Genomic DNA, 11,190 nt, shown 5'->3' with positions numbered 1-11,190 from the left:
TGCGTCTATATACTGATTTCCATCATTCCATGTGAGTTAGCATTTGAAATAAATGAATAAATAAAACTTAAAAGGCTGCCTTCAAATCGTATAAGAAAATCACCAATAGAATAAATCAATTTAAAGGGCATTTCTAACATAAACCAGTTTGATTATGTAATAATTATATGTTATAATTATGTCATCTCTAAAGATGCAGGCAAGCCCACTGACATCTTATGAAAAGTGCATTCCCTTTAATCCCTTCAAGAGTTCAAACTTTGTTTAAAGCTTCGTGCTGAGCATCCATTGACGTTACAGAAATAGTTCATCATATATATCACCTTAACAAACGTAAATTAAATACATGTGATAAATAAAACTGCTGTTTCTAGAACTCCAGCTGGCACAAACATTCAGAGGTCGAGGTCAGGTGGCCACCTTGCCATTCTCTGACCTGTTTTAGGTTACATTTATCTTTTAAAAACAGAAACTTTTATTGGTTTGTTTAATACAACAGAATCATAACATTTGATATGAGGGAAAGCAGATATTAAGAACAAGACCTGAGTCATCAAAATTCTCATTTAAGACCTCAAAAGTATTTTTTTTTTTTCTCCACAAGGCTCAAACAAAAAGGGGCAGTTTTAAAATTCGTGGGGTCAACGTCAAGGGACAAACTTGCCCAGATCACCAGTGAAACAGTGGAAATAATAGGAACCAGCCGGTGGGTCTGGTCAGGCCTTTCAATGTGAACCCATGCATGGGCCAGCCTATTCACTGGGTCTCATTTTGAAATGCACACAGTAGGATATGGATAATATATATATATATGCACTATCAAGGCACAACCGAAAACTGAACATGGTAATGATCCACCCACGGGGTCTTGTAGAGGGATGTGTAACAAAATCAATAAGCTTAATATTTAAGAATCACATGTAGAGATATTATGTTTACATGGTGCCGGTTCATAAACATATATGGCAGTTTAGCCTCCAACGTGCAATGCGAGCATCGATGCACAGGGGGGCAGTAAAGAGTCACGTTCCCAGACATATTCCTGTGTGTGTGTGTGTGTGATTACAGTGTAAGTAAACACACCGCGTGGCTCATACACATTACATCAGGGTTTCAGTTCAAGAGTGGAAAATAGGCCCGTCATCAGTGTCTCCGGTGAATAGCCTGCTCTGCTCTCACTTCTCCCACTCTCCGAGGACAGCCGCCCCCATGCTGGAGGGGCGGTCATCTGCAGCCCGTCTCCCCTCCTGTCGTCATAGCAGGCTTTTCTAAACAGACCGAGCTCGTCTCCGCCGGCTCGACCACCGACCTTTCTCGGAAGCCCACCCCACACATGATCAACCCACTCGGCATATAACGCGGTAATTAAGAAGATGGCTACGGAAAACCTGGAGATGAACGGTGATGCTGACCGAAACGGCGAGGCTGAGGTACGTCCAGGCTCCACCGGTGCCCGTTACAAAGGGCAGCATGGCTTCCTGCTCGGTAATGTTAAACCAGGGCAGATATCCCGGTCAGGTCCGGTCAGAGTGAAACCCTCACAGAAACATTAACCGACTAACGTGACGTGAGGTGCGTGGGGTACAGGGGACATCGATGGCTGCCGGGTTTTCACGCATCTCTCATCCATCCACACATCCTGTTTGATGTTAGTCAAAGCTCCGCAGAACAAGTGTTAATGTGATCGATCAGCGGCGGAGCCTCGGATCAGCTCTCATTTCACGGCTAGTTTGCTGTTTAGTTTGTTTGACTTCCGTCTCTCAGATGCTTCTGCAAAGGCGCAGTGGACACAAAGTCCCATAGAGACGTGGATAGATTGACAGATAGAGAAGTTCAGTGCTACTCTACAGGAAACTGCAGCAGTTACCACAAAGCACACGACTGACACAGACCTGACCTGAGGTCGGTAAAAAAAAAAAAAAAAAAAAACACTGTGAAACTGCTGCACTAGATAGAAAATATACAGAACAGATTCAGAATAGAGAGCTCTCACAGTGCAAATTAAAGATGAATGCAAAGTCATTCAGGAAATTAAAGTTCCATGTGCAAAGTCCCTGAGAAGGAGAGTGTCCTCTGCTTGCTCAGAGGACAATGGACAGTGTGACTGCTGTGAGTCCTGCCTGCTGTGGAGTAGAAGAAGCCTCCAGCCTCAACAGTCTGATTAGTAGGTCACATGCAACAGCACAAACTCTGAAATCACCTCAACTTTATCAGTTTGGTTTACGTTGGGGAAGCCTGTCCAACACAGGGCTGCAATTTACCATTATCTCTGTCCATTAACCTGTGGATTATTTTCTCGTAGTTGTTCGTTGTGTAAAATGTAAGGAGATTGAAAAAATATGGATCAGTGTCTCTCAAAGCCCAGGAAGACTTCCTCAAATGTCTTGTGCACAACCCAAAGATATTCAGTTTACTGTCATAGATTAGTGAAGAAACCAGAAAATATCCACATTTAAGAAGCTGGAATCAGATCATTTTGACTTTTTTTTTTTTTCATTAAAAAATTACTCAAATTGGTTAATTGAACATCAAAATAGTGAAATATAATCACTTCAGCTCTAATTGAAAAAACATCGTGGAGTATATTCAAGTACATTTTGTGTTCATTTTTAGCTTGAATGGGAAGTGGTCTCCGGTCATTATAAACCACTAACTTCTGTAAAAAAGTGTAATAAACTTTCGTCCCCTGGAGCAAAGCGGCAGTGAGCGACAGCGCTGCTGCAGTCAGAAACACATCGGTGCAGCTCCACGCGCTGGCCTCAGTGTACACGTTTGTGTTTGTAATCTGCTTTTCCAGTATAATGAGACTTCTGTTCAAAATAATCATGTGGGAACCTTTTGTTAAAGGTGTTATCAAACCGGTGCCAGAGACAGACTTTGCTTTGGTCCGGTCACTGTTGAAAGTCGTTTCGTTTCATTTTGAAATGATCTCTCTTTTACATCATTTTAAGTGGAATGTCTTTTTTCATTTCGAATGTCAAAACATACGCTTGCGTGACGTCATCTCGGGCTCTGGGAACATTTTTGTCCTTATGTTAATCGACTAAATGGTCAACAAAAAGATGGTAGTTGAAACAGATGAACTGATGATAGAAATAATTGTTTGTTGCAGGCCTACTTGTTTTGAACTTCAGTGTCCTTCAGTTGTAGGAAAATGGTCTAGAAATTTGGAATAACTGTAGTTAAAGGGTTCTGGTAGCAAGCGTCTGTGGTAAAATGAGACAATGTAGAGAAGGTTCATTCAAAGATACATCATTCAGTGCGCTTTAGGTGTGTGAGCCCAGAGCCAGTTAGGCTGATGGTAAACACACCACATCAAGTTTACTTGTAGAATATCACATATAATGTGTGAGTGGGCTTCACGGCTCCAAACGCACCTACACCTTTAACCCAAAAGTTCTCTAAGAGGACAAGGCAAGACCTCCTCCAGGAAACCAAAGCACAAAAGAAGAAGAAGAAAAAAGAGTTAGATCGGCAATTCCTGGAAAGCTCGGGGCGCGTCGTCAGTCATGGGTGGGAAGAAGGCATTTCCTCATGCTACAGATGAAGGTGTAACAGTACAAGAAGTGAGAGTGAGAGATAAAGTGTGTGACAGCGAGTGAATGCCACACTCATCTGCTGGTCTACCAGCGGAGCACCTTCTTCCTCTGCGGCCTGGCAGGTTTTCAGAGGTGATGAAAGAGCCGCGCTGAGCTGAACCTCAGCTTGTGATGATGCCAACCTGTGCGGGCACAAGAGCGCTTTGTTGTTGGTCTGCTACTCTTCCACTCTGACTGAAAGTCTGAGCATTGAGCTGAACTCAAAGGAAGAGAAACGGGGGTCTGGGTAGTGGCCCTGGTTTCCTGTCCACAATGTGGTTTTGAATTAACTCTTTACCACAGGCTCACTTGTATTTAACTCCTTTCTGAGCTGGTAAACAAAAGAGGAAGGAAACTGACTCCTGGCAGATTTTTCTGATGTGTTTGGGTTGAGGTTACCCAGAACTCTTTTGTTTCTGAGGCATGACCCCGTCAGCCTTTCTCTCAGGCTTACTGCGTCGTTACCAGGATGTGGCTCCACAAATAACCTTTGGACTGAAAGCAATGCAGCGGCCATGCTAAGTCATTGGTGTTCCTGTTTGAGTTCGGCCGTCAGGCACTTTCACTTCCACTTCTTCCACAGCAATCAAAAATACTGTGATTGCTAAAATCTAGGTTTTAGTTTTGGGTGCAGCTGATCTGAAACTCCTAAAACTTCTGTTATTTGGAAAGCAAAGTGGGACTTTTTTAGAGCCTGCTCGCCCTATCCAGTAGTTTCTAAGAATATGAAAACAGCCAGTCACAGAGGGCTCGCTTTATTTAGTAGTGACAGTTATAGAGAAACAGGAGAGGCAGGTGAGAGAGAGAGGGAGAGAGAGGGGGGATGATTGCAGCAAAGGGCCGGACTGGAGGCGAGCTGAGGCTGCTGCGGCGAGGACTCAGCCTTGAGACATGATTCACATGCTACCAGGTGACCTACCAGGGCACCCCTGAGTATTAACGGCACCTATCATAATAGCGGGCCATTAATGAAGGAATTGTCAGAGATAAATCTAGCTTGTTCAAGTACTGTGTTCCCAGCCGTCACTTGTGTGTCATTCTCTGTGTTTGCGTTCATGTTCAGGTCCCGCTGCGAGGCCACAGGAGGCAAGAAAGACCTCTGAACATGAACCATTATGCCAATAAGAAGAGTGCAGCAGAGAGCATGCTGGATGTGGCTCTGCTGATGGCGAACGCCTCACAGCTGAAGGCCGTGCTGGAGCAAGGACCGGACTTCACCTTCTATGCGCCCCTCATTACTCTCATTAGCATCTCCCTCATCCTGCAGATCGTGGTGGGAGTCCTGCTCATCTTCATCGGTACGTTTGGAGTTAGTCTCCGAGTTTCTGTCAGCCAAACGCTGTTATTGGCTTGTCAGCATTCACAGATGTGTGAAATGAAATGTGTGTGAACTTTAAACACCGTGTCTGACACTGAACTAACACATACACACACGTTAAAGTTACTCGTATGGCTTGTGGCCTCGCTTTGCATTTGTAACAGCGTGTTCCCGTGTGTTACTTCAGCGTCACACATGTTATGGGAACACATCTGATAACTGCGTGCAGTTTGTGCTCTGTGGCTTTTCTGTTTCATTCCCAGTCTTCACGCAACCTCGCTGCTGATGTGATTCGCACTTCATACAGTTTTATGTATAGGTCAGTTTTTTTTTCTACAACTACAAATCTTTCCTGCAAACCTTCATTTCCTCTCACAGTCATTTTTTTTTCCCACGGCTTTACAACCACAGGCCATGAAATCATTGATGCGCATCACTGCACAAGCTCTAAATCGTATTCACGCTTAATTGGACACATGCATTTGGAACACGCTCTTTTGTTTATCTCCAATTGCTGATGATTAACGCGTTGGATTCGTAAACTGGAAGGAGCGAGCCGTGCAGTGCAAAGCTTGTCTTCCCATACGTCAGTGTGCACCTTCCTCACCGTCCTGACCGTGTCCTTATCTTATCCTAACAGAGAAAACTATCGTGATGGAGAGCTGACTTTAGAGGCCACAACAGGAAGCATCAACTTTGCTGTCAGCTGCTTCCACTTTAAAAGAGTCATAGGAGATTTGCCAATACTAACACGGCCAGTAAAATGAAACATGGACATCCCCTCTGTCTAAGTATTCCCTTCTCAGACCAGTGAGGCTTGTAATGGAGGAAGAAGCTAATAATTCACCTGCGGGCAGGGCTGTCAGATGCTGTTAATTTGTGTCCTAGCTCTCAGGAATGATTACCTCACTGCTAAGCTGACAGGAAACTCTGTGCTGCCCCCTTGTGGGCAAATGAGATCATTCCTACTGACTAAGCAAAACTCAGTAATGTCTTCATGTCTGATTTCTCTCTCGTCAGTTAAGTGGAACCTGAACGATGCGAGCATGCACTATAAGCTGAACATCATGGAGAATTTCGCCACAGCCTTTGTCTTCATCATAGTCGTGGTCAACGTGTTCATCACAGCCTTTGGTGTCCAGCGGCCCAACCAAAGTTCTTGATCACCCGTTACGTGAGTCTCCATGCCTGCTGATCACCTTACTAAAGATGGACCTCTACATTATGCACAGGATATTCATTTATTCACCAAACTAAATGAAGGCGTGTTTGCCGTTCTGTAATCCAACCTTCCAGACTTGTCACCTGATACGCGGAGGATTGGGTGACACAGTATGCGTGTGTGTGTGCGTGCATGTGTGTGTTGGAGGGATTCACTTCTTCTCTAACCGTGGCTCTGGACAAATGTGTGATCTGTTTTCATTTCATGCAGCAATTCAGCAGTTTGTTACCTCTTACAATGCTCAGGTCACTGATGCAAATAAATGATTGCCTTTACTAAAACAAACATATCAGGAGCAATATACTGTCCGTCAGTCACAACCATAGTGAATGTTTCCTGAAAAAAAGAAGATGTTCCACTGTTATTTTGGGTACCTGTCAGTGTAAGCGTAATGCCTACATCTTTAGAAAAAATAAGTCACCACAGCATGATCCAAAGGAAAGTCTTAGTAGGTGCATCAGGAGCCATCTTGGCCTCCTGCTGCTCATGAGGCATTTCTATAAATAACAGCTTTATTATGGGGCAAACGTTCAGTTTACAGTGTTATAAACCTCAACCGATAGATGAAGTGGACCTTGCTTTGTTTCGTTTAGTGCTATGCAATATCTAGTGTGTAATGTTTAAACTGATTTATACGTGTGTATTAGTTAATGTCTACAATTCTTTGTGGACTGAACTGTATGTGGTTATTTTTAGGCTTTTTGATTACATTTTTATTACTTTTAAAAGAACCAAAAAAACCCTTCACAGCTTTTACTATATGACCTTGGATTGCAGACTGTGACTACTATTTTAAATGATGTTTATAAATAAAACTACAAAAGTGATGTGTTTATTGTCCTGTTTATTCTCATCGTGCATTCAATTTTTTTATTGTACAAAGACAAAAAGTTTCAATCTTACAAATTCTGGCACTTACAGATTTTAAGGCATGTTTACACAACACAGCGCACACAGAGCGTGACAGAGTGTCAGGCACTGGACCTCAATGAGCAGACATTAACTGACAACCATCACAAATTAAATATCATTTACTCTTAGAGTAATATTACAAAACTGTCCAGTACAAGAAAAAACAACAATGCAATGCCATGCAAGTTTCATGAAGGCTTGCAGCGGTTTCTGCTCTTGGCTTCTGATATCTTGACGTTTAACCACCTTATCACAAATAAATGTTTAACAAAGCACCATCATAACTGCTCTTATGTTCTGTTACACATTTCAATGAAACTACAAACAGCCTGAGAAATAATTTAACATTTGATCTGCCTGTCATGTGGGGGTAAATTCATTTACTGTCAGACTTTGTATTTAAAATAGACTTATCAGAAACTAACTGTTCAGTATGCAGTGGGTAAAAAGGCACAGTAAGAACAAACAAATATCCCCACAATAGGATACAATATTTAGCAATAACGGGGGTTAAATTGCTAAACATATAAATGCACTTTTACTGCTACAAACTAGTCGACTACGTCTGTGGATAAGAGAGAGAGAGAGAGAGAGCCACATGCTACAGACGAACAGGAAATGTAAAATTTTCCATTCTGCCCCACCCAGCGGAAACAAAGTCACAGGAAAATACTTGGGCTTGCTTCCGGTCTTAGAGTACACGGTGATTACTGGAGACGAGGTTTGAGAGAAGGAAATGTGAAGCGATACTAAGACAACTTTAGATTATGTCAAAATGTAACAGATGAAAAAACTTGGTTAGAGATGCCACGAAGTAGGTGGCAATGCCTTAACCGTATGTGTGTTGAAGGCCACAAGGGCCAATTCCATCCTTGTCAAGGGGAGTGCTAACCTTCTCTCCTTTCATACAACACGCTGTTCCTATGCGAATACGTCACTTTATATAAACTGAATAAATCAACTTAGTTTAACTTATGGTGCGATTTCACGGCAATACATTTTATATCTAGTGCACACAACCTTTGTCTGTTCCCTTTAAAAGCAACTTTAACTCATCATTATTACGATTCTTCACTCGACATTTGTATATTTTGGTTCCGTTGTGACTCTACCCATAAGGCACTGCGCTGGTAGCACGGGATATCATTGGCACAAGCGGTCATGTGATTGCAACAATGAATTTGTCTAAGGTATTATCAAACGGACACCGCTCCGCATTATTTCTGGCTGGTCGCATAAATAATTTCTCTATTTTTTTTCAGCGTGAGTTACAGAATTTCGAGAAGCTCTTGTGAAACCAGCACGAGTCGGACTACGTTTAGTAATGTTCACTTTTGACCACAAGAGGGCGGTGATGTTCCACCACGAGCTTGGCCTCACAGACAGTCTGTGAGGTGCATTGAAGTGCATCTTGGTGTGCTTGACATCTGTGGTAAGTGATAAGAAAACAAACGTAATTTCTCATTCATCAAATATATGTATATGGCTCAGCACACTGCAAAGAATTACATTGAGTGCTGTCTGAACCAAAATAAAAAGCTGAAAAACAAGTCTGGCCCAAGTCTTTTAAACCAAAGCATATGTAAGCAAATAAAATGCAGGTTGTTGCTTTGTATATTCAAACATAACTATTATATGGCTGCAAAACGTACTGATGAATTAAACTATTGTTTCTGTAGTGATGAAAACATGTAGGCTGATTCTATATAGTTAAGAATGGACCTCCACGTGTTAATGTTTGGTCACTGAAAATGTCTTATTTTGTTACTAATACAGTCAATGTTTTCCTTTTTAACTGGTTTATAAAAGGTGCTTCATGTCACATTTGAACTCTTTAGCAAGATCAATTTGATTAATCAGCATGTTTTTGATTTCACTGTGATCATCCCTTGAGTGTATTCAATCCCTTCAACCCACTTACAGACGTACAAGAACATATGAGGAATAAGAGCAAAGTGCCAAACATGGCTCTGAATTTGCCCATATTCTTCATTTAAAAGACAAGCAAAATATTATATACTGTACAACTGTGTACAAAATTAGTATTCAACTTTTGAAAAGCTATATTGCGCTGTGCTTTGGTAAAAGTAGCATAAGAGCAGTACTGCTGAAGCACCGAGTGTGAGCAAGTCACCCCATTCCCCAACGCTGACAAGGCACTGTGGAGATCAGTCTGTCTATGTGAGGCTAAGTCACCCTTTACTTCATGAGGCTTTCTTCAGCGTACCATATGAGGACCTCCTGAGCTTTCCTTTTCAATCCCAGAGCAGCCATGCCGAGGGCCCGGCTACCTCCCGTCAATTTAGCCTCTGCAGAACAAAGACATCTTCTGAGCAATACCGATTTAACATTATTAAGTGAAATTATATTTTCAAAAGCGTGCAGGAACTAAAGATGATATGAATATAAATTTGCTTGCCAATTTATTCACAATCTTAATTTTAATCTTAATCTGAATTTGCGATGTCAGGTGACTTTAAAAACTGAAAAGCTGCTCACCACTGTAGTAGTAGAGTAAAGCCATTCCCACTGCGACACTGAAACAGCCCAGAAAGAAGAGGGGACCTGGGAAGACATAAATGTAATTTATTATCTGGTGTCAGTGCTTAATGAGTACCTGACACACGTCTTCTACCCTGGAAAGAGTTTCAGTCACACCGATTTTACTAATTTAGGGATTCTTGGAGGTCATCACTAAACCATCTACAGCTTGTTTTAGGATTTTACTGCCTAACATTTAAGAACAGCAGCTTTCTGAACAGTTGAACAATGACACTGCATGCAGCACTGCACACATACATTCATCCAAATTAACATCTTACCTCTGTCATTCAGAACATACTTCTGATTGATGACACCAGGATACTTGAGTGGATCTAAGTAATCTGGATACAGGACAGACACATTTTAGTGTGCGGAATAAAGAAGAAGAATGTAGATGTAGCTGTGCTGTGCACCTAAATATGTAATATCCAAGCAATGAATAAGCGTCTCACTGGGATCAAACATGATACAGAGAATCAGTTTTGAGGGACTAACCTCTGAGGCGGAGCCGTGTGGGCAAACTGTAGTACACCTCCTCGACGTGCAAGTGGAGAGCTCTGTAAAACTCCCTGCATGCCTCCTCTCCTTTCCCCTGCAGGCAGGTCAGGAGCTCACCCACTCGAACACTTGTGGGCACATCCAAGTTTCGGAACTGGACAAAAACAACAGTTATTTAGAGACATTCTCGAAGACAAAATGTAAATGTGACTGGTGCAGCTCGCCCAGGCCAGAATGAAGCATCTCCACTGGAATCAATTTAGACATGACAGGAGACGAAGACAGTGAAGTACTTTGTGTGTGTGTGTGTGTGTGTGTGTGTGTGTGTGGACTGACTTTGGTGGCCTCCTTGTCTGAGAGGATCTGCGGGTAGATTCTGTTGAGCTGCAGGATGAGTTTGTCCACCAGCTCCGTGTCCAGTCTCCGGTCAGCTTTGAGGAAGTCGCTGTCCTCTATCAGCTGCTCATGAAAACTGTCTGTCCACGTTGACAGAGAGAAGTTGGAGAAAATGTCTTAGTACATCTGCTGATTCCTGCACACCGTCTGATAACAGGCTAGCTCTTTCATTGAAAGGGGAGGTCAGTGTGCAGTAGCACATCCATTCAGGCTGCTGAGCGGAAATTTGACATCATGTCCAGTCTTTACTCGGAGAGGAACACGGAGGCATGGAGGATCGGGAGTGCTGCGAAAAAACACTTCATTTAACTTGCATGTTGACGGCGAATCGAAAAGCAGGACTCCTTCTATGGTCAGACGTGTTAAGAAACTTTTCAGAAAGCTCAACAGGATCTGGTAGGAGACGTTACACTGTCATTGGAAAAGCGAGCCAACTTCTCAGCTCGTTAGTGCTGAAGAAATGTTTGTGAATTGGACTTAATGGACATACATTAAAAAGACGAAACAGAAAGCTTACTACATGGTGAAATACAGGTTATTTTTAGTTAAAGAAAGACACGAACCTCCCATTGTGGAGTCCCCTCTGTCCTTTGTTTGGACACGCCCTCTTACGTCATCCCGCTGGGAGGGAGGGGCGTACGTAGACGTCTTCAAAAAAAAAAAAACTTTCCTCTTCACCGGAAGTGAATGTAGCTAAGGCTAAGCTATGCTAGATATTTTAT

General features: G+C 42.5%; 2 protein-coding genes and 1 non-coding gene across 3 annotated transcripts; 1 reads left to right on the top strand and 2 right to left on the bottom strand.

Moving 5' to 3' along the window:
• Window positions 1-1,075: 1,075 nt before the first annotated feature.
• ninj1 (ninjurin 1) lies at window positions 1,076-6,944 on the top strand. Its single transcript, XM_076758486.1, has 3 exons — window positions 1,076-1,430; window positions 4,642-4,876; window positions 5,917-6,944. Exons 1-3 carry the CDS (start codon window positions 1,374-1,376, stop codon window positions 6,057-6,059), a joined length of 435 nt encoding a protein of 144 aa, XP_076614601.1. The 5' UTR covers window positions 1,076-1,373; the 3' UTR covers window positions 6,060-6,944.
• Window positions 6,945-6,955: 11 nt separating this feature from the next.
• card19 (caspase recruitment domain family, member 19) lies at window positions 6,956-11,080 on the bottom strand. The gene is made up of 6 exons (XM_076758474.1): window positions 11,032-11,080; window positions 10,409-10,548; window positions 10,070-10,226; window positions 9,853-9,915; window positions 9,530-9,595; window positions 6,956-9,339 (listed from the first exon to the last, which is right to left on the bottom strand). Exons 1-6 carry the CDS (start codon window positions 11,036-11,038, stop codon window positions 9,230-9,232), a joined length of 543 nt encoding a protein of 180 aa, XP_076614589.1. The 5' UTR covers window positions 11,039-11,080; the 3' UTR covers window positions 6,956-9,229.
• LOC143339717 (U6atac minor spliceosomal RNA) lies at window positions 7,817-7,944 on the bottom strand. Its single transcript, XR_013079367.1, has one exon. It is a non-coding gene; the product is annotated as a U6atac minor spliceosomal RNA (small nuclear RNA).
• Window positions 11,081-11,190: the final 110 nt, after the last annotated feature.

This window comes from Chaetodon auriga, chromosome 2, assembly GCF_051107435.1.
Source record: "Chaetodon auriga isolate fChaAug3 chromosome 2, fChaAug3.hap1, whole genome shotgun sequence".
NCBI lineage: Eukaryota > Metazoa > Chordata > Actinopteri > Chaetodontiformes > Chaetodontidae > Chaetodon > Chaetodon auriga.
The sequence above is the reverse complement of the archived record's forward strand: the minus strand, read 5'-3'. Positions and strand labels throughout refer to the sequence as shown.